Consider the following 23,442-nt stretch of genomic DNA (forward strand, 5'->3'; position numbering starts at 1 on the left):
AAATGTGAACATAAACATAACACAGCATCGCATGCATGAAGTGAGAGCATTTCTGAGAGAAGGACAATGGTGGCAGGAGAGAGATTAGTCTGGAAAACTTGCTAGAAGAGTAAAGGCTGAGGATCACTGGAAGGATATAGAGCATTCTATGGCATTCAGAATTAGAAGTACAGGGAAGGAAAGTTTGGGGGGAGAAGTGGAGCACAGACAGAGACAGGGAGGATGAAACAGATAATTGGAACTGTGTGATCTTAGAGATGGAGGCATTCATCATAGATGGCACTTGAGTACCTGTTCACGTTAGGCCTCAGTGAGTAACTTTTTAAGTTATATCTATTTTTTATAGTGTATTCAGGAACCTTCTGAAGATCATGCTATTTAGCAAGTGGCAGTTCTTGCTTTTTCCATATTGCATGCTGAGAGAAAATCAGTTATATTATCTTATTGGAAATTTGAGCTACAATGTTAACATGCCCTTCTATCCACCTTCCAAAGAAAAATCGGGATTTCTCTGTTATTTTTTATAAAGTAATGAATTGAATTTTCTCATTACAAAGAGCCAAGAGGCAGAACAACATTGAGTACAGTTAATTCAGACAGGCAGCACCAGTTTAAAAAATCCCACTCAATGATTAGAACTTCGAAGAGAAGAACATGTAGGCCCAAGAGTTCAAAAAAAGTGAAGTGTGTTACTTCTTTGAACCAAGATAATCCTAAAGCTCACATTTTTTTTCTGTAGGTAAGGACCTGGTTGCCTCCAAGAATCTTCTAAATAGGCACCAAGTCATCCTTGCTGACATTGCCAGTCATGAGCCACGCATCCGGGTGATAACCGAGAGAGGGAACAAAATGGTAGAGGAAGGTACGTACGATTCAGCTTAGGCTACTTGGTTGTCACCTCTGGGAAGACGTTTGCACCATCTTATGGCTTCACAGGAATATAAGGCTATCGGATCTATTTCCCACCCATTGTAGAAATTTCCTATCAGCATTCTGACACAGGTATACAGATTTTATTTGTATATTCTAGAAATAGGGGCCTCCCCACCTTGTGATGATCATCAATATGCTTCTCTGTAGACCTGACATAATTCAGAATCTAAGTTCCAAAGTTTTATAAAATAAACAAGGCTCCTTTGCTTATGGAAGCTTCCAGATCTGTGAAGACAGGTCTTGGGTTCCTAGTGCCTTATTATCGTCATGGTAAATAGTCCCATTTCTTTAAATTTCTCACTTTGTATAGTTTCAGTGCCTCGCCTCATTCTGATCTCTCATCTTTATAAACTTCTTTTGCTTACATATGATGTTCAGAATATTTACCTTGATAACCAGTTGACTTTGAAAGAGACTATGGAATGAGGAAAAAAGCCTTTTATATTTAGTCCCATATTGATCGCTTCCAGTGCATTTCTTTTTTTAAAATACTTTATTTTAAATAATTCTTACATCATTTTTAATTTTTGCAAAATGTATGCATTTTCACTTTGGTTATATTCCCCATACAATTGCACCCCCCCACCCTTGTATTTCATTCCTTTGTCTAGATTGATATTTCACCTACCTATATGAAACACTTCCTGTAACATTTCTGAGAGTACAGGTCTGTCAGCCTTAAATTCTCTAGACTTTCATTGATCTAGAAGACTTCATTTTGCTTTCATTTTGAAACATATCTCCACAGAGATAAATTCTGGGTTGAGTTTCTTTCCCTTAGTATTTTAAAGATACTACTGCATTATCTTCTAACTTTCAGAGCATCTACCCAGAAGTTAGCTCTCTTTGCTCCTTTGTATGCAGTATCTTCTTTTTTTTTTTTTTTTTTTTTTTTGGTCTCTGATTTATTTAAACCTTTTTTTCAGCAATTTGTGATGTAGTACTGTGTGGTTTATCCAGTTTCTTCAGCTTGACAGGCACTGAGCTTCTTACGTCTACTTTCTTATGTACATCCAGGGAAGCCTTTATTCTGGAACAGATTTAAAAATTAACTCACTACTAAGATCGACCCACCTAAGGACTCTACTTTGTGTGTTATAGTGTGTTTTACTTTGGTGCTAATTTTAATTATTTGCAGCCCTCTGGGAGCCTGAGGAATTGTTTGGCTCAGTGCTCTCCAGTCATTCTCTCTTCACCCCCAGGGTTTCCTTTGTGTGCAAAGGAGCAAGCCATCCAGGGGCCTCTCCCGGGGCCTCTGAGGCTCTGTCTGTCAGGGGCTTCTCTTCAGTGCCCAGAAGCCCCAGCTGCCCTATCTTCCCCAGCCGGGACCTGTCTGCCCCCTTAGACTGCTGGTTCTGTTTGGGCTAGCCTCCCCCAAGGCAATCTAGAACCTACCCCAGGCATAAACGTAACAATCTCATTTCATTCCCTTCTCTCAGGGAATTCTCTGCCTAGTGTCTGAAAATCATTGTTTCTTAGTTTATGCTGTTTTCTAGTCATTTATTATATTCCTATAAATGTGATCCTTTATGAGCAGATAAGGAAATCTGCTGAATTTTCTGTTTGGTGTAGAGGGTACATGTTTTTGGAACCGGGAGTTGTATCCACACACAGGTGTTCTGTTTTCAGCTGTGTGTATCATGGACAATACCAGTCACTCACACCTCACACGCACTTGCCCCCATTAGTACCTGGTGCTGCTTGACATCACTTATGACATTCCAATTCCCTGGAACTTCAGTGTGATATTAACTACATGCGGTAGCATCCTCACACCCCCTTTTCCTCTCCCAGGTCATCCAAAGACTAAAGTATGGTCACACTAGGTAAGGTCACACCACCTTTTCTGTTTCTGCCCCATAGGACACTTTGCTGCAGAAGATGTAGCCTCTAGGGTCAAGAGTTTGAACGAGAACATGGAGTCTCTTCAGGCTCGGGCTGCAAGACGGCAGAAGGACCTTGAGGCCAATGTCCAGTTCCAGCAGTACCTGGCTGACCTACATGAGGCAGACGCGTGGATCAGAGAGAAGGAACCTATTGTAGACAACACTAACTATGGGGCTGATGAAGAAGCAGCTGGGGTAAGGGCGGCCTGAGGCTGGCGTTGTCCAGTCTCCATCAAACGGTACCAATTTATCAATTTAGGATTTGCTTAGATTATGGAACAGGCATAAGGGCTGTTAGAATATTTGGGGTCTCAAGAGGGATAACCTTTGGCCTTCATCCACTAGGATACCCTCAGAGTTGCTAGAGGTCCCAAAAGTTTCATGTATTTCTCTAATCCCACAGAGATCATACCTTCCTTAGAGGTTATCTCAATCCAGAATGGCATGACTAGGGACCCACGCCTGTCTTGGTTCCTTCCTAAACTTCCCAGAGTAACCTTGGGATTTCACAAACTAACCATGGCTTTAAGGTTAAAGAACCTTGATCACTTTATTGAAATACAATCAGACAGATCTGTTAGGGCAAGACGAATATCAGAGGGTACAATTACCATGACATCTATTTCTTTGATTTCTGCATTTTCTTAGGGCAAGTCAGTATAGTATTTCACAAACCTTTGACACTAGAAGTAATTGAAATGACCATATAAATTCAGGCTGGTGTTTAATCTTACAAAATAACATTATCAGCAGCATCTACTTTCAGCTCTGACATGTATTAATAAACAATTGTGCAATTTTCACTTCATTTTGTTTGAAATAGATACTTGCAACTTTAGGGTTTAAAGCAAACTAGCAGATGAAAAGTGTCTCTTACCAGGAATTAGGATAATGGCATAATCCATGATAAAAGTTGAAACACCCCCAAGGAATTTAGTCCTCCTGGATGGCTTCTGATATGACCTCCCACCCTCAATCTAGGCTCTTCTGAAGAAGCATGAGGCCTTCCTAGTGGACCTCAACGCATTCGGAAACAGCATGCAGGCGCTACGGGATCAGGCAGAGGCCTGCCAGGTACGGACCTTAGGGATGCCAAGAAGCACATCCCACCTCAAAGGAAAAGGAATTCTCTATGGAATTTACTTCCATAACCCAGGAAACAATGGCAAAAAATATATACCAATGTCTACGACCCTTAGGGCAAGGAGGGTAGCATCTCTGTAGAAGCTACAGATATTTAGTTTATAAGAACTTCTCATGTGTTATCATGTGTTTAGGAGTATATTTTTTGCTTTCCTCTATTTTTCCTTTTACATCTCTCTCCTTTCTCACTTCCTTTGTTTCTATCTCTCCTTCTTATATCCTCCCTTAACTTCATTATGCACACACATTACATATGCATTTTGTATGTATGCATGTTATGAGGAAACAGTACCTGAATGATATGAAGTCAGAGGATCTGCTTGGGAGAGGTATATCTTCAATTCCATTCTGAAGATGGGACAAGTGTTTGTTATGAAGACAGCTTCTATTTTGTTTGTCTGTCTCAAGACATGATATTTATAGAAAGTCAAAATCAGAGGGGAATGTACCTTGGAAAGCAGGTTGCTTAATGAAGAGAGATACAAGGTCCTCCCTGGTGGCACAAGGGGTTAAGCACAGAGCACTATGACGCTATCTGCAGCCTCTGCAGCACGAGTTCGATCCCCAGCCCTCCAAGGAGCTACCCTCATGGTGCAGCAGAACTCTCCTGTCCCCCCTTAGCCCGCTGCTCCACTTAGCAGTGTATTTCAGTCAGTCTGCCTGTTCTGTTCTCCACTCCCTCTGGTGAACCCTCTCACCCCTCACACCTCTGGCCTGTACCCCAGTTCTTGTATGCACAAATAAATAAATCTTTAAAAAAAGAGAGAGAGAGATACAAAATGTTTGTTCTCAGTTTATGCTCCAGTTTTTTTTTTTTTTTTTTAATCAGCAGCCTTTCCAGAGCTGTAGGTCAGCCATGCCTAAAAAGAGACAGAGAAAGCTGATTTTCTAGACGTAATAATGTAAAAACCTAGGTGCTGGAAGAATTGTCAGTGGAGGCCCGGGGAACAGAGACTATGGGAGACAGTGGGCCTTTCATGATCTCGAATGATTTTCTGGAACTTTGATATGTATAATGTTTACACCTGATTTAAGAACTTGAGAACATTTGTAAGTTCCCAGAAAACTCAACAATCACTTTGCTCAGTCTGTGCTCATACTGCCCCACCTGCCTGCCCCCTGAGAAGTGCTGGGGGTGGGGGTTGGGGGGACAAAATGATAATGCAAAATCTAATCAGGGCTGCCCTCACCGGTCCCACCCAGACACCCACTAGTTGTAGAGGGAGGTGTTTCCTGCAGTAACTGACATGCTCTCCTCCAACTTGTTCAGCAACAACAGGCAGCGCCAGTGGAGGGAGCAGCTCGAGAGGAGAGGGTGGTGGCCTTATATGACTTCCAGGCTCGGAGCCCCCGAGAAGTCACCATGAAGAAAGATGACGTCTTAACTCTGCTCAGCTCCATCAACAAGGTGACCTCCCCTGTGGCTCCTCCATAGTCTCTGCCCAACCCTGCCAGATACCCATCTTTTGGCTCATCAACATTCATGATTGGCTGTCTCTCTTATACAAACTTCTCCATCTAGCCAGGAGCCTGTACTTGTGGGGTGATAATTGCAAATGAAAGCTCAGAGAACTGAAGTAATTGCCCAAGGGCACATATAAGTGGAGTGGCCGCGCTGTAAACCCTTCCTGCCTGCGTCTTTGCTTGTTCCTTCTTCCTGCAGGAACAGGCAGCAATGATTGGGGTCAGGTGGAGCCTGCTCAGAAGTCTTTTGTCGACTTGATTTTCTTTAGACCTCATGCCTGTGAGAACAGTGACAAAATATTGGCTTTAGTCATTTTTTTATATTCAAAATTATTGGGAAGAGAGGTGCGATATTGTCATTCTGAGAGCTAGTGGAATTTTTAGAGAAGCAAGATGTTTCATTCGTGAAGAAGCTGTACCAATGCCCTTCCCTTTGCCCAGGCTTCTCCATTTCACCACATTATTCTTTAAGGACATTAACTCCAGAGTGGTTCATCCAGGAATACCCCAAAATACTCAGAGGGGATCAGGGTGACAGTTAAGTATAAAGCACACACTTGAGTGAAATTCAGAGCAACACACAATTTTTAGGAGCTCTGGGAAACTAGGCTAGATTATGTAATGCTTTGTGAAACTGTTTACACAGATGCTCTGCCTGCAGGGAACCCAGTTCAATTCTGGTTCCATTGTTTCTTGAGAATTCTAGCGGACAAGTATCCCACCATCAGAACTGTCTTTGGTTTTTGAAAACCTCATCAAAGTTAAGGCTCTAACATCAAATGGTGGGTTCCTTGATTCCAGAGGCTTATCACTGCAGTTCCTTACTTACCCTCTTTGCAATGGTGAAAATTACATGCCACCCACAAGCTGTGTTTTGTTTCTCTCAGCCACCAGCTGTGTCTGTGCTGTTATGCTAGAAACTTGTTATGAAAGCTGGAGCTTCTTGCATGTGTGGCTTCCCCAGAACTGAGGAAGGACAGGCCTCTGCTCTCCCTCCAGGACTGGTGGAAGGTGGAAGCAGACGATCACCAGGGCTTCGTGCCAGCTGTTTATGTCAGGAAACTGGCCCATGATGAGTTCCCTACACTCCCCCAGCGGCGACGAGAAGAGTCAGGCACTATCACCCAGTGCCAGGAACAGATCGAGAACCAGTGAGTTATAGCAACTGGAGAACTAGACGGTGTTTGACCAAACACATTCTCTTGGCTGAAGGCACTTCTCCCCTGACTGCATCTATTAGCTCTTTTTAAGGTTGCCAAAAGCTCTGATTTTCATATGAGTTTTGTTTACTCTGCCAGGCTTTTTTAGTCGCCCTATCCTGTTCTATAGAAAATTCCACTTTTTTATTCTATAAAAAATGTCACGGGCCTCCCTGGTGGCGCAGCGGTTGAGCGCTGGGTTGCAAAGCTGCCCGCAGCCTCTGCAGCATCTGTTCGATCCTCGGCTGCTCCCCGGCCACCAGAAGAGGGTCCCACCTGGCGCACAGACCTCTCCTGCCGCCCGCTGCTCCCCTCAGCAGTATACTTGGGTCCTTCTGCCTGTTCTGTTTCCCTGCTCTGGCTCTGGTGAATTCTCTCACCCTCCCGTGCTTCTGACTGTACCCAGTGCTTGTATAAATAAACAAATAAATAAATCTTTAAAAAAAAATGTCACTGCTATAGAATGGCGAAGGTTGCCATTCACGCTATTAGGACATTGACTTGTTTTCTATTTTTTTTTTAATGGAAAACTGCCTCTGGGTCTCTGCTCTCAAAGCCATTTTCCTTCCATCTGTCTTCTTTCCTGCTCCTTATTTTAGCTCTCTCACCCTTTTTATTCTCTCCCTTTCTCACTCTGTCAATGCTTTTCTTTGTTTTCTCCAGCATCTGTTCCTTCTTTCCATTCTCTTCATCAGGTACCACTCCCTCCTCGACCGGGCAGAGGCACGTAGGCGGCATCTACTGCAACGTTACAATGAGTTCTTGCTGGCTTATGAGGCGGGAGACATGCTGGACTGGATCCGAGAGAAAAAGGCAGAAAACACTGGGGTGGAACTCGACGATGTTTGGGAACTGCAGAAAAAATTTGATGAGTTCCAGACGGTGAGAAGCACAGAATGTCTCTTCTCCTCCAGTTTTTTGAGGGTGTCATTGATTCCTTTGATCTCCTGTCTCCTGCCCTGATTCATTCTCCTCCTGATTCATTCATTCCACATTGGTTAAATATCCTCCGGAGAGCTACCGAGATGTCCACATGTCAGAGCTTCCTCTAGGGTGTGTAGGTGAAAGGAAATGGAGAGGAAACCAATCACCCCAATTTGGAGCCTGCAATCCCTTCACCCCCAAATTCTCCTGGGTGTGCTAGTCTCCCTGCATTTCTCACAACTTTCCTCTACTGTACTGTATTCCTGAGGCCTGGGTTGAGATGGGGTGCTGTGGGAACCTGTGTAAGGTCCTAATTATAGGGCAAAAATTGGGGGTAGAGGGGAAAGATCACCTGACTTTATAGCTAGACAATTTTTTCTATCGATCTAAAACCCTTTCATTCTCCTTTATTCTTTTAAATTTATTCCATTATTTCATTTATCAGTGAGTATAAACTCTTCCTTTTTAATGATAAATTTAAGGGAATGCATGAATAGATATGATAAAGATGACATGTATGATAGAGATATAGATGGATGTGGACAGGCAGAGATATATGGATATGGATATAACTTAGGAGAGGTAGAAAAGGAAGGTATGAAACAAGATAAAATTATATAAGAATGCCAAAAAGAAACTTCCATGAGAAAACTCACTGAAAGGTCATTGTATAATGTCATGAACAAAATCCCTAAAAAAGAGCTCCGTAGAGTTGTCTCTTAATATAAAGAGACATTGCTTAATATAAAGAGATTGCAACTTAGCCAATGAAATCCTATAGAAGGTAGGGGAATTCCTACTGGTAAAAAAGAATATGATATGATCAGATGAAAATCCTTTTGATGGTGTAATCTAATCCAGGGAGAGATGCCTAAGAAATCTAAGAAAATGGGCGTGTGCCGTAGTCCAGATAAATAACAGCTGTTTTGGCAGTTTTTGATAGTCATTGGGTATCAGGGAGTTTAAAGGTGATCTTCTTAGATGCAGAGTGGAGGGGGATAGTCTGGTGTGTATTGCAAATGAAGTTAGCAATATGTTTTAATATTTAGGCCAGTGGGGGCATAGTGAACAGGAAATATGACACATGCTTGGACAAATTTTCCCACCCAGGATTTGAAGACCAACGAGCCTCGATTGAGGGATATCAACAAGGTAGCTGATGATCTTCTATTTGAAGGGCTTCTAACACCAGAAGGAACTCAGATCCAGCAGGTAACTAAGGCCCTTCCATTTCCCCTCATGACCAGGTTTGGGAGTCTTCACTTACACGTCCTCAGCTTCACATTCTCAAATCAACTACAACATGCAGGAGGTAATGGATGCATGGAGCTGATTGTGTATACCAGAAATGTCAAAAATGATAGTTCAAATCATCCAGCCATGTGTGCATTTGAACTGATCTGAAATTCTTAACTTATAGCACATACTCACCTCACCCCATCACAGACAGGAAAATGGCAACTACATGAAAACAAAGGAAATGAAGCAAAAGGAACTGTGATAAGGAGGATGAGTTCATCAAGAAAATGTAGCAGAAGAGACAGGTTCCCATTTATTTGATGAAAGGAGGTGTCAGTAGAGTTGGGGAGGGATTTTCTAGACCTGCTTCAGATTCGGGTCTGTGGTCTTGTAAAAAATCTAGTGAGCATTGATGGATGTGTGTCCAGCTCTTTGGGGTTTTCTAAACCAGGGAGGCTGAGTTCTCTGTCACTTTCTGAGATGGTGCTTGTTGTGGAGTGAGTGGGGGAATGAACTTGCACAGGAGCATCCACTAACTGTCTACACACAAAATAGGGCTCTAAGAGGCAAATGGGTTACTCAGTTCAGAGGCAGAACTGTATTATAATTCTAGAGAAACATAATAATATCTAACCACCACGGCAACATTTTCTACCCATTTTTTGGAAGTTATAAAGTAGTCTCTGTGCCAACAAACATGGACTGCTGCTCCAGGGTGGTCAGGTCTGTCCTTGAGCATCAATTTTGAAAGAAAGTGATACCTTTCGTAACTGTGCTGGCATAAATGAGGCCCAAGCTCAAGTTATGCAAGAAAGGAAGAAACCAATATAATTCCGAAGGAAATAATGTGAAAGCAACCTTGATTAAACCTTCTAGCCTCCAGACACACTGAGCTATCTGTAGTAGCGTCCTAGCTGAAGTCTGTTCTGTCTGCCTCTTTAGGAATTGAATTCCCGCTGGGGCTCGCTGCAGAGGCTCGCAGAGGAACAGCGCCAGCTGCTGGGCAGTGCCCACGCTGTCCAGATGTTTCACAGGTGAGAACCTTAACTCTGAAAATAGCACAGCTCCAGCACCAGCTCATAACTCCCAGGTCTAAGTACTCTAGTTGAACCTCACTATTACTGTAGCCCTTCTTCCTGGGATAGAGACCAATAGATGGTGTTTAGTAGTTGGTTCCTTATGCAGCACATTAGGCCCTGGGAATAATCAGGAGTCTAGACAGTGACTTAAACACGAAGCAGAGACAAGAGGTGTAAGTAATTATGTTTCTGAACTAGAAGCACCAATGGGGAGAATAACAGACATCACATTCACTCTTAGCTGTTGACTCAACAAATGTTAGATAGGTCTGATTTCCAAAACCTGAATCTACACTCAGAAACACATACACAGGTAAGTAAGTGAGCAGATAAACACAACAGAAATCAAACACCTCTGCTCTCTATAAATATACTTTTGAATATTCAGAGAATAGAAAACTGAGGTGCAGATAAATTGGGTGGTTTAGGATGGAAAGCCATGAAGGATAGTAGGTAAGCTCGTGGCTCGGCAGCCAGGCTGCCTGGTTCCAATGAAGCCCCACCACTTAGCAGTGCTACAACTTTGTGAGAATACTTATTCTCCGTAAGCTTCCGTTTTCTTTTATGAAAAATGGAAATGGCAATGGGTCTCCCTGGTGGCACAAGGGGTTAAGACGCAGCACTATGAAGTGATCTGCAGCCACTGCAGCATGAGTTCAATCCCCCGCCAGGAAGATACCCACATGGTGCAGCAGACCTCTCCTGTCTCACCTGCTGCTCCCCTCAGCAGTGTATTTCAGTCACTCTGCCTGTTCGGCTCCCCACTGTGTCTCTGGTGAATCCTCTCACACACCCCCCACATCTTTGGCCTGCACCCCAGCTCTTATATGCATAAATAAATAAATCTTTTAAAAAATGGGAATGGGAATAGTAACGATGCCTCCAGTAGTGGCTGTGGGGAGTAAATGAGCTTAAGGTCTTACACATTAAAAAGAATGAGGATGGTGATGGTAATGATGAAGGTGATGGTGTGATGATGATGGTGGGTGTGAAGACATCTTCGTGAGCCTGCTAGTCTGCATCTGCTACACGTTATTCCCCTAAACTCTTTACTTTTGTGTACAGAGAAGCAGACGACACGAAGGAGCAGATTGAGAAGAAGTGCCAGGCCCTCAGTGTTGCTGACCCCGGCTCAGACCTGTTCAGTGTCCAGGCCCTTCAGCGCCAGCATGAAAGCTTTGAGAGAGACCTCATACCCTTGGGGGAAAAAGTGAGACATGAGCGTCCACATATTTCTAATACTTTGCTCTTTGTACTGGTGCCTATCCATACTTTCTCCTTTGGTTTTATTTCCCAGTCCCTTACTCTCACATTTGTCTTTATCTTACTCCATACTTGCTCTTGCACCCTGTGCTAAGGCAAGGCTGCTAAAAGGACAGGTCCCGGGACCTGCTGCCTAATTAGCACAGAGGAAAAGCATGTTGGAAATGATCCTGCTATGGCCCAAGTGCTTCTGCAGTGGGTTCCACGGGAGCAGAACTTACAAAAGCTGGTTGGGAGTAACCAGTCTAAAGCAAATGGGAAAAGGTCACCTCCAGCAGGGCCAGGGCTGTGTGGGCACATGCTTGGAAAATGAAGCATCTTAATCCTACTCTGACTGAAAATGAAGTCTGGAGCTTTCCAGATAAGTCAGGGCATCATACAGCTTGGAATTATCGTGCAGAGGAAAAAGAAGCATAAAATTATCTGTATTGGATAGCTCTTCCCATTTAAAATGAGAACTATTGGATTCCTAATTGATGTAGCTACTAGTCAGCAGAGCGACTTAACCACCCTGCCTGACAACCTCACCTCAAACAAGTATGGTGTTTAATGCCAACTTTCATTACTTCAGGGGTTGCCATGTGTACCACGAGGGTTGACATTATTTTGTAAAGTGACAAGAGTTCTCATCCCTCACTGATGTCAATTTGAGGGATGAGTACCCCAGAGCTCTTCTTTTACTCAGAACCACACGGGACCCTAGGATGATTGTCAGAGCTTTTGCACCTCCTCAGGTGACTATATTGGGGGAGACAGCAGTGCGGCTCATGGAGTCCCACCCAGACGCCACAGCAGACCTGCAGAGACAGCGTGTGGAGCTGAATGAGGCCTGGGATGACCTGCTGGGGCGTACAGAAGACCGCAAGGAGAGCTTAAGTGAGGCCCAGAAGTTCTACCTCTTCCTCAGCAAGGCCAGGTAAAGCTCAACCGACCAGCTGCTGCCACCTGGTGGGGTGGGTGATATCCACGTGTGGCTTCTGGGAGCAGTGTGAGCACAGGTGATTTCATTGTTGGGTTTGGAGGGCACCTTTTTTCCATCTGGTAAGAAAAAAAAATATCAGGTTCAGAACATATTTCAAGTCATAAAATGCTGAAGTGTGCAGGAGGGTGAGGGCATTCAGGCCAACCAGGAAAGCCTCGCTACAGTGCTGACCATATATATAAGGTGACTTGTGAGGGGCTAGAAGATACAGGCCTTTTCATACTATGGGAAGGCAGAGAAGAGAACAGATGGCCCTAGGAGAACATCAACACTGACACCCTACATGGCCCTAACACATCAATGAACTAGAGATATAAATGCTCAGGGAAGGAGGTACAACTTGCTCACGTAGCAGAGCAGCTAAGCACAGGTTCTGTATGTCATAGGGGTAAAGAGAATCAGAAAGAGATCAACCGAGAAATGTCAAGATCAAATCCCAGAGGATTTTCAATATTTTGCTAAAGAGTCTGACTGTGTCCCAGTTTAGCAAATAGGCACTTTCTCTGTGGACCAGTTTCCCTACTTTGCCCCATGAGATCAGTAGGGTGGTAAAATTGAGGGTCCAGCAAGTAGACACTCACACTGTAATCCTCTCATGGAAAAAGGAGACAAGTTTTGGCAAATGATTATATTTGCTCTTGGCAAACAACCCCCTCACACACACTCCCACCCCCAAGTCAACATCTGTGGCGAGCTCCAGTTTTTTTAGGTAGTACAAACACATTGCACCCAGACCTCTTCTTGTATGTGTGCATGGATCTCTGTACAGAGAGCTTCAACCTGGACTTCAGATTCCAAGTCAGTGGCTGCCTCCTTCCCTTTATGAACTTTCATTTATCAATATTACAGAAGTCACCTTTCTAGCCTCTGAGTAACTCTATACCTTATTTTACCTCTTTATGACTTTTGATTTACAGTTTTTTATAGTAAATTATTAGGGGCCATGTTTTCTTTGTCTTTTTTTTCTTTCAATTTAAAGTGATCTCCTGGAAAGCATATATATATCTTCTTCACTATAGTAGTAAACATCTGATAAACTCAATTGTTGAATAACAACTTAGTTGTCTGAGTTTACAGAAGAAGAGAATTTTCTTCCTAGAGCTAGTGATTCCTATTTAGCAAAGAAGGCACCCTTTATGAGATGCTGCATTTGACTATTATATGCAATTTTAGGTTAATGCATAGTTATTTGGCATTTCCCTCTAAGGAAAATGGACCTTAGCCTGCCTTGTTTAATGTCTTTAGTGCACAAAAAAAAAAAGAAAAGAAAAGTGGGAAATAGGTCCTGATTCCATCAACAGCATGGTGATTGGAGGCACATATGAGATTCTTCTGGGAATAAAAGTAAGAAGAAAGCCAGCTCTGAGTCTGCATAATAAGATAGAGCTTCCAACCCAAGAATCCACTTTAATGGAACAGGAATCATAACAAATAATAGAACATGTATGAATCCAGGCTTTCAGTCTGGATTCTAGTACCATGTCTATTTTTAGTTATGTCACATGGATAAATCACCTACATACTCCAGGCTGGCTTTCTCATCAACACAGAAAGAAAAGAATTTCCAGAATTCTATTCAGGATTGTTGCAAGAATTGGAAGAGATTACATATGTGAAGAGATTTTCATATGCAAGGGATGGCTATTAAGTGACAGAATGAAAACAGCAAACCTAAGACCTATGAAGCCTATAGAGCAGATAGAAGGTGTTAATCTGGAATCATTCTCTAGAAGGAAAATACATACACAAAGACAGACAGCCCCCTAGTAAGTTGCAAGGTTTCCTTGTCATGCCAATGGGTCTATTTCTCTAGGGACCTAGAGAATTGGATCAGTGGCATTGGTGCCATGGTGTCATCACCGGAGATGGCTGAGGACTTAACTGGCACAGAGATCTTGATGGAGCGTCACCAGGTACATCTACCTTCAAGAGCTAAGACCGCTGATCATATGACCTCACCATGCACCCTCATTTCACAACTGTGGCAAAATGTCACTGGCCTCACTTGTCTCTTTCTCCCACAGGAACATCGTGCTAACATGGAGGCAGAGGATCCCACCTTCCAGGCCTTAGAAGACTTCGGGATAGAGCTTATAGGCAGTGGGCACCGAGCCAGTCCTGAAATTGAGGAAAAGCTTCAAGCTGTCAGGCTAGAGAGAGATGGTTTGGAAAAGGCTTGGGAACAACGCAAGAAGATGCTAGATCAGTGTCTGGAGCTGCAGGTACAGTGGGTTCCCAACCACTCAGCAGGGTTGGCCTCAGTCTGCTTTGTCTGTGCAAGTGCACGTGGTTAGTGCAGACCCCCTACTATCAGGAGGCCCCTGATTCTCTGAAACCACATTCTCTGCATTGTACACTCATCATTGTGCTCTTTTCTGCCTTTTTCCCTGTTGGACCAAATGAGATGGGGGTTAGTCCCGGACATAAAATGACTATGATTGATTGGATGAGGGTTTGATGGATTGATTTTTATTAAGAACCGACTGCATGCAGGGCCCAGGAGAAAAACAGACTGGTAAGATAGTGTCCCTTTTCTTAAGCAGTGAAATTGGCATGTAAACAGATCATTCTAATATAGTAAGATGACTTTAATAGAAAAAAATGGACTGTAACTTACATAATAGCACATGGTCTAGGGAAGAGGCAAAAATGAAGCATTGCTGAGTCCCTAATGTGAATGCTCCTTGGAAGATTGCTAGCAATGCTTGAGGGCCCCTTAGATCAGCATCATAGGGGAAAATCATGTCATCTGTCCCCTGCAATGCCTCTAACGACACATGCCTCTAACAACATTCCCCATAGCTGTTCCATGGGAACTGCGATCAGGCAGAGAGCTGGATGGTGGCCCGGGAGAACATCCTGCGGTCAGATGATAAGGGCTCCCTGGACAGTCTGGAGGCATTGATGAAGAAGCGGGATGACTTGGACAAAGCCCTCGCTGCCCAGGTAAGAGAGACTGCATGAGAGTTCCGACAATATCTATTAACAATAAAGCAGTATCTGCAGAAACACAACATGGGTGTGGTTTTATGAGTTCTACATATTTAAATTCCCATGTGCTTCTCACAGAAAACTTGAGGTAGGCAAGGCTTGCCACTCTGACTTAGTCACCCCCAAATCACAGGTGTCGTTGTTCTTTAGTAATTTAAGTCCAACTTTTAGAATTGGATGTGACTTTACATACTGCCTTCCAGTTCCACCCACGGCAGGAACAACCCTTTACAATGGCCATGGGAAACCTCTGATCTTTAGAGAATTTAGCACCACACAAGTAGCCCATTGCAGTATTATGGTTAATGTTTCTCCTCTTGTTGATTGAAATCCGCCTCCCTGTTGGGCTTTCCCCATTCGGTTCTGGTTTTCTACCCTTTGTGAAGTCAAAAGGGCATCTCTGTGCTTTTCTAGGAGGGAGTCTGGGGTTGCAGTCAGGACCTAACCTCTGGGCATCTGGGCTCTTTCTTTCCCTTATCCAGGAAAAGAAGATCTCTGAGCTAGAGCTGTGCGCTGAGCGGCTCATCGCAGACGACCACTATGCCAAGGGGGAGATCGCTGCTCGGCTCCAGCGGGTGCTGGACAGGTCAGGCTTGAGAGGTGGTTTGTGAGCTACAAGAAGAGAAAGCACAGTGACTTCTGTGCCAGAACTTAGGATGGGGGACTCTGCATGCTGCTCATTTTTAGATGCCTAATACTATCTTGGCACTCTGGGAAACTCTGATCTTGACTCATATGAAAAATACGGAAGTCACCTTAAAAATTACCTGGCTAACCACAGTACTTTATATCTCAAAATGATGAGACTAAGTTATATAGGATAAGTAAACCTCTAAGTGATGTATAATATACATAATAATTTATCATAAGATGACATACCAATAGTAAGAAGAGAAAAGATGGGTTGGCAAAGGGAAGATTCTGGGTGCAGCATCCTGCTCAGGGCAGGTGGAGGGCAAAGAGTGATCTGGCCCCTCCCACAGATGGAAGGCTCTCAAAGCCCAGCTGCTTGCTGAGAGGACAAAACTAGGAGACTACGCTGACCTGAAACAATTCTACCATGACCTTGAGGAGCTAGAAGAGTGGATTAGTGAGATGCTGCCCACAGCCTGTGAGGAATCCTACAAAGACCCCACCAACATTCAGGCAAGTCCACGACAGGAGTCCCAGCCACTCAGCACAGTGAAGTTGCCGCGTGGAAGTCGGCCCCTGGGCTCAGCTCCCTTGAGAACACTGTCCTGAATTGACGTCATCTTCCTTCCCTGAGTGTGAGGCTAATTCTATTTCTGCGTCCCCCTCAGAGGAAATACCTGAAGCACCAGACCTTTGAAAATGAGGTCTACGGCCGAGCTGAGCAGGTGGAAGGCGTCCTCAACCTGGGGAACTCCCTGATCGAGCGGAGGGCATGTGATGGCAACGAAGAGACTGTGAAGGTAGGTTCCGCTCAAGGTGGGCTAGGGCTACAAAGGCACACAAAGAGTGTTGACTCCTGTACGTGTCCATGTACAGGGATGTGGGGTATGCTAATCCCCTCTTATAGAAGGATAGAGGAAAACACTGATGCTGACACCTCCTCACTCTTGCTTCGTGTAGACTGAATTCCTACAAAATCATGCTTGTTTTACATTTACTATCCCTGCTGCCATTTGCACACTTCACTAGTCCCTACCCCCAGAGCCTCCCTATATTATCCTTTTTAGATTGTCATAAAACCCAGCATCCTAAAGACCATAGTGACTCCCAGTTTCTTTGGTTTAGGGTCAACTGGAAGAGCTGGAGAAACACTGGGATTACCTGCTTGAAAGAACAATTGACAAAGGGCAGAAGCTCAACGAGGCTAGTCGTCAACAGAGATTCAACACAGGCATCCGGGACTTTGAGTTCTGGCTCTCAGAGGTAATCACACCTGGAAGTGGGGGGGGGAGAGGGGTGTGAGAGCTTCATACAGGCATACATGGCACTGCAACGGGGATACATTCCAAGAAATAGTCTTTAGCTGATTTTGTCGCGGTACAAGCATTACAGTGTCATTATTCAAGCCCAGATGGCACATGTGGTCTGCCATCAACAGAGACATCATGATGCATGACTGTAAATATTTATCAGATAATTAGATTATGCATAAACATTTTTCTTGGCTCTTCTTCAGAAAATTTGGGGGACATAGTTGCTAATCATGTTCTTCTTAAAACAGCCTTCATCTGGCAACTTTATTGCTCATTCCTCTTTTCACAGGCAGAGACTCTGCTGGCCATGAAAGATCAGGCCAGGGACTTGGCTTCAGCAGGAAACCTACTCAAGAAGCACCAGCTGTTGGAGACAGAGATGTCAGCCCGAGAGGTAAGTAGCAATAGAATCTCACTCTCCTGGACAGAGTGGAAATGTTCCTGATTTTCCTCTCTTCTGTCTTAGGAGATCATTTAAAAATACAGCCTTGCAAAACTGACCTTTGTGTTCTCACCCAACAGTCACTATAACCAGGCTTAATCTATGGGCTACAGAGATATTTTAACAGTTATTAATCAATCATCATTAAATTACAGATTCTGAGACTTGAGGGAAGTAGGTACTAAAAGCTCTCTTGTTTAGTTTTGTACTGATGCATGCAGACAAATGCACTCTATTCCAAAACTGCATATTATTTATTCTGGTCTTTGAAAGAAAATGGTAGTTTATTTTGCAGAATTAGAGCAAAAATCAGATGAGGACACATACAGTGAAGTTGAACTACATACACACTTGGAGAAATTCTGCATCTTGATCTCAAGAACTATGTCTTGACAGCAGTAAAAATGTGATGGAAGGTGTTTATTTCATGTTGAAGAATTTTATATTGTCAGTTTATTTGGTGACACAGATATCCACAGAAAAGACAAGCAGTAAGATTTTCTAAGTTCAGTGTCAGGACTTGATGATTTTCCCTCTGAGATCACTAGAGGGCAGGGTTAGAATGAGAAGAGACCCAGAGAGGGTTGATGTGTTCTGGATGTGGCAATTTAAAAATGTCCAAAATAGTTCAATCAATCAATATGTGTCAAACTCAGACAAGTGAAGAAGGCAGTCCTGTTTGGAGACACAGATCTTGCTCACCAAGGTCTTACTTTCTACTTGGAGAGAAGAACTTTTAGGGGAAAACATCAGATGACAGAAGGACTCTTAAGGCCAGTGTACATTCCATCAGGATAGCCATGGGACCACATTGCCCTCTGATCTTGCCCTTATCCAGTCTGAGTGAAAAGGCCATGACATCAAATTCATTATCTTTTTTTAAAAGAAAGATTTATTTATTTATGCATACAAGAGCAAGGGTACAGGTCAGAGATGGGGGGGGTGAGAGAGAGGATTCACCAGAGACAGAGTGGGGAGCAGAACAGGCAGATCCACTGAAATACACTGCTGAGGGGAGTAGTGGTAGAAACAGGAGAGGTCTTCTATGCCATGTGGGTCACCTCCCTGGCTGGGGATCGAACTCATGTTGCAGTGGCTCTAGATAGCTTCATAGTGCTGTGTCTTAACCCCTTGCGCCACCAGGGAGGCCCACCAAATTCATTATCTTTGAGAACAGTCTGACTCAGCCTTAGACTGAAGCAGTAGTGGCTAAAGTCAGGTCTAATTATTTTGCACTGCCCCGCTCACTGAGCACACTGGGTTTTCTAGGATGCTCTCAAGGACCTGAATGAGCTGGCCACTGAACTGCTGTCCAGTGGAACTTTCAATGCTGAGCAGATTGTGGAGAAAAGGGATAACGTCAACGAGCGCTTCCTCCAAGTCCAGCATTTGGCAGCCACACACCATGAGAAACTGAAGGAGGCCCACGCCTTGTTCCAGTTCTTCCAGGACCTGGATGACGAGGAGTCATGGATGGAGTGCGTACCACCCACTGTGCAGATAGTCTACAACCGGCAGCCCACCAAATGTGCTCCAACTTGATGTGCAATGAAAAATGTCATTGTCTATTGCTATAGATGTTATTTCTTAATCATTTTGACCTAGCATCAAGTGAACATTGGTTTTATTTTTCCCAAATGCCTACACTGGTTTTAGAGAGAGGAGATGGATATAGTGGGAGTGAAAAGTCTGCACATATGCTGGAAACCAAATATAGAAACAATATGTATTTACTCTAAATTGTTCACAGAGCATGTAATGCTCATGGAGACAGCTAGGCATTTTCAGCTTACTGGGCAGATGCAATCATTTTCCTCCTTTCTGCGCCTTGTGCTTCTTACATGACATTGATCTGGACACTGGACAGAGAATGTTATGCAGTGCTTGCTGGGGTTTCATTACTAATGCTACTTTTGTCATAAAAAATATGTACATTTGGGAAAATCTTAGGAATCAAACTTTCTTCCCTGCTTTCCATGTAATCAGCCTCATCATGTTCCTCCTCTACAACCTGCTGGTTCTTACTAGCAATCAATGAATTAGAGGGAAGCACTGTGCACAAGGCGACAAATAGGATATTTTTGAAAACTTTTTAGAAACTACAAGATAACAGTTTGTCTACAGAGTCTTTACTGTCCTTTATGGTGATGTTAAAACATGTAACACTTGCAGCCAATCCAACTGTCACACTCCTATGTCAGCTATTTATACCCATCTACCTAAATTATTCATTATTGACATTAATGAACGGTAGCAGTGAAGGTCATGAAAGTCACATACATTCATGTGTGTGTGTGTTTATGTTTTTTCTGGAAGGAGAAACATTAGTGTATGCTCTTGAGTAAAGAGGAAAAGATGCATAAGTAGGCAAAGGAGCTAATGGGAATCCCTGTCAATACTGCATGTGGTGGAGATTGGTGTGTGATTTTAATTTGTATTGTATACAACACAGGTTTTGCTAAAACCTCTGCCACTAATTATCTTTGTGGTTACTGACTCCAGAATGTTCCAGAATTTACCACTTCTCCCACCTCCAACCAGATAGACACTTTTAGAAAGTCATTTTTCTAAGATGGCCTCTAAACTCTAAAATTTCTGTTTCCTTCCTTGATCCAGAGAGAAGCTGGTCCGCGTGAGCTCCCAGGACTATGGGAGGGACCTACAGGGGGTGCAGAACTTACTGAAGAAGCACAGACGCCTAGAAGGGGAGCTGGTAGCACACGAGCCAGCCATCCAGGTAGGAATAGCTGAATGTGAGACCCACAAAGGCAGAGAAAATCCACCAGTGGGCCTCATGTTGGGGGTAAATAGGATGACACTGCAAAAGGTGGGGGAGGCAGGCACAGATCACAGTTAATCCCAGCAGGCACCACTGTTGACTCCTCCAAGTTCTGTCTATTTTGAAGAGAAGAAACATGCAGGGCGCCCACACACTTCCCCGGAGACCCTAGGGCTCAGCTGTTAGCTGTTAGGATGCAGCTAGAAACATCTAGAAAAGTCCTACTTGAGATATATGGGACAAAGGCCACTCTGGATCTGCACCAGCAGCAGCAGGGTCACCTGTGACCATAAATAATCCACAAAGCAGACCATGCAGAGTAGCCTTGTGTGGGCACCAAGATATTTGCCAGCATCCTTGGGGCTATTTAGCAGGGTGCATCTTCCTACGGCTCTTTTCATTCTCACAGGATTTTTAGGAATATCCCAAGTACATGGAGTTTATGAAGGATTGGGAAGGGAGGAAGGGCTGGACACTTGAAAGAAAATGGGGCTACAGGGGAAAGGGTGATATGGAGAGTATGTTCTTCAGAATGTGCTGGACATGGCGGAGAAACTGGGGGACAAGGTCACGGCGGGCAGAGAGGAGATCCGCGAACGCCTGGCTTGGTTCGTTCGACACTGGGAGGAGCTCAATGAGTTGGCCCAGGCTCGGTGAGTTGGGGATTGGAGGACCAACTCTTTTCTCCCTCACCACCAGGGCAAAGGGATCCCTCCTATGTGTTCTGAGGTCACTTGCTCCTTAGTCTCTGGCTTGTTGGTCTTTTAATATCACCACCCGATATGTCCAGTCTCCATTCCAGGCTGTTGGCCCCATCCTTGTTCTTCTTGGAATATCACCCCAGTTAGTTTTATTTTTAACTGAGTTTACATTGGCTTACACTGTGATTTTTGAATATCCCTAAGTTTTATACAGCACTTAGCAATGAAAGAAGGGATTTTTTTCTCCTTTATGGCCACAAAGCCATGAGGCTGAATAGGATTATTTCTGCTCAGAACTCCATGCCTGTTGGCAGTAGGAAGAAATTTCTTTCCAGGGAATGAAAGCACCTGTAGTCCTTCGTGGTCCTTCATGTATAAAGAAAATGGTGGTGCCTGGAGCAGACATGCTGCTTCACTGCTGTATTCCCCAACTTTTGAGTCTTTTTTTTTAAAAAAAATAAAAGATTTATTTATTTATACAAGAACCGGGATACAGGTCAGATGCACAGGAGGGTGAGAGGATTCACCAGAAACAGAGTGGGGAACAGAACAGGCAGACTGACGAAGTACACTGCTGAGGGGAGCAGCGGGCAAGACAGGAGAGGTCTGCCAGGCCATATGGGATTTTCGCCGGCCAGCCAGGACCAAACCCGCGCTGCAGAGGCTGCACGGACAGCTTCACAACGCTGCACTCAACCGCCTGCACCACCAGGGAGGCCCCCAACTTTTGAGTCTTGGCACTTTGGATTGGACAAGATTTTCTTGCCCCCACAAAGTTGCCAGAGAGTAAATGACACCAAAACTGACCTTCTGGGGACAGGGTCTCCTCCTTGCCCAGTGCCCAGCACTGCTGACCAGCTGGCATGTGAACTCTAGCTGCCTTGTGTGACGTGTCAGTTCTGCTACTTATGAGTGTTCCTGTCATGATGGAGTGTCACCGCTTTCTAGAGGACTGCGGCTGGAGGAGTCCCTCGAATACTTGCAGTTCATGGCGAATGCGGAGGAAGAGGAGGCTTGGCTCAGTGAGAAGGAGGCCCTGGTTGCCCGCGGAGATTCTGGAGACACCTTGGCTGCTACCCAGGTGAGAGGCCAGCCAGCTAAGTGCGCCCAGATGGTTCTCTCTAATTGGAGTCTTGTCTTAAGGAGTCAGTGTTCTCACTTGTGAAATTAGAATCTTTCATCTGGTAGAACAAGAAGGTTATGAAAATGTGGATAACTGTGTCCATTTTAAATATAAAAAAATCAAGAGCTAAAGATGCTCAATGATTTGCATAACCCAAGGGTTGTTTCCACTTTTTGGTTATTATGAATAAAGCTGCTGGAAATATTTATCCATGCATTTCCATGTAAACATAAATCTTCATTTCGCCAGAATTAGTGTCCAGGAGTGCCAGGACCGTATGGGAACTGCACATTCGGTTTTGTTAAAATAGCAAAGTCAGCTTTTCCAAGTGGTTGTACCAGTCCACACTTCAGCCTATGTAACTGATCCGGTTTCTTCACCTCCTTGCCAATGTTTGCCGGAGTCATTGTTTTTATTTTTGGCAGGCTGAGAGACATGGAAGGCTAACTCATGACTTTAATGTGTGTCTGTGCTTGGCAAATGAAGTTTAACAGACATTCTTGTTTGCCACCTGTATTTTTTTTTTCAGTGAAATAACGTTTTGTGTGTTTTGCCATTTTCTTATTGGACCGTTGGGTGTTTTAATCATTGACCTTTAAGAGGTCTCCTTTCACCTGGGTTGTCGTGTGATGTAGACGCAAAAGAACACCACCCTGTGACCAGAGGAGGCAAGGGCAGCAGCAGTCGTTGTGGATGGTGGGGCAGAAGGGGATCTCTAGGGAACACCAAGGAAAACACAACCAAAGATGAAGAAATACTGCTCCTCCCTCCATCCCACCACCACAGACACCATGGCCCCAGAGAGCGTTAGAAGTAGAGATGATCAGGCCTCCCTGGCGGTGCAGCAGGTTGAGCGCAGCGCTGTAAAGCTGTTCACAGGCTCTGCAGTGCCGATTCGATCCTCGCTGGTGGCAGAGCAACCCACATGGCACTGCAGACATCTCCTGTCTCACCCGCTGCTCCCCTCAGCAGTGTATTTCAGTCTATCTGCCTGTTCTGTTCCCCACTCTGTCTCTGGTGGATCCTCTCACCCTCCTGCACATCTGGCCTGTACCCCGATTCTTGTTTAAATAAAATAAATCTTTAAAAAAAAAAGTAGAGACGATTATGAGTGACATTCACACACAGCTATGTAGTTTCCTTCCCTCCTTTTAGGGTCAATTCTTAGCATAGGATGTTTCATCCTATGTAGCATAGGATGAAAAATAGTGACTATTTTTCTGTTGTCTATGCAACCTTGTAGAATGAGTTAAATTTCAATATATAAGCATCCTTCTATATTACCTTGATCACACCCTCATGGCAAAATCCAGAAATGTTTAAGGTCATGTGCTAAGTTTTAAATAGC

At 44.1% G+C, this 23,442-nt stretch overlaps 1 protein-coding gene across 1 annotated transcript in view; it reads left to right on the plus strand.

Annotated features, from left to right (window-relative positions):
• SPTA1 (spectrin alpha, erythrocytic 1) overlaps positions 1-23,442 on the plus strand; it is a 60,389-nt gene that overhangs the window by 22,185 nt on the left and 14,762 nt on the right. Inside the window, exons 18-39 of the mRNA XM_037506701.1 lie at positions 740-862; positions 2,797-3,014; positions 3,801-3,893; positions 5,233-5,370; positions 6,426-6,577; positions 7,321-7,507; positions 8,660-8,761; positions 9,731-9,822; positions 10,933-11,077; positions 11,865-12,046; positions 13,926-14,025; positions 14,137-14,334; positions 14,915-15,058; positions 15,586-15,689; positions 16,087-16,266; positions 16,407-16,536; positions 16,862-16,999; positions 17,339-17,443; positions 18,761-18,969; positions 20,108-20,228; positions 20,802-20,923; positions 21,920-22,052. Of these exons, the coding sequence (XP_037362598.1) occupies positions 740-862; positions 2,797-3,014; positions 3,801-3,893; positions 5,233-5,370; positions 6,426-6,577; positions 7,321-7,507; positions 8,660-8,761; positions 9,731-9,822; positions 10,933-11,077; positions 11,865-12,046; positions 13,926-14,025; positions 14,137-14,334; positions 14,915-15,058; positions 15,586-15,689; positions 16,087-16,266; positions 16,407-16,536; positions 16,862-16,999; positions 17,339-17,443; positions 18,761-18,969; positions 20,108-20,228; positions 20,802-20,923; positions 21,920-22,052 (3,116 nt within the window). The remainder of the gene's footprint in view (positions 1-739; positions 863-2,796; positions 3,015-3,800; positions 3,894-5,232; positions 5,371-6,425; positions 6,578-7,320; positions 7,508-8,659; positions 8,762-9,730; positions 9,823-10,932; positions 11,078-11,864; positions 12,047-13,925; positions 14,026-14,136; positions 14,335-14,914; positions 15,059-15,585; positions 15,690-16,086; positions 16,267-16,406; positions 16,537-16,861; positions 17,000-17,338; positions 17,444-18,760; positions 18,970-20,107; positions 20,229-20,801; positions 20,924-21,919; positions 22,053-23,442) is intronic.

Source organism: Talpa occidentalis, unplaced genomic scaffold, assembly GCF_014898055.3.
Source record: "Talpa occidentalis isolate TD23 unplaced genomic scaffold, MPIMG_talOcc4v2.1 talOcc4.12, whole genome shotgun sequence".
Lineage (NCBI taxonomy): Eukaryota > Metazoa > Chordata > Mammalia > Eulipotyphla > Talpidae > Talpa > Talpa occidentalis.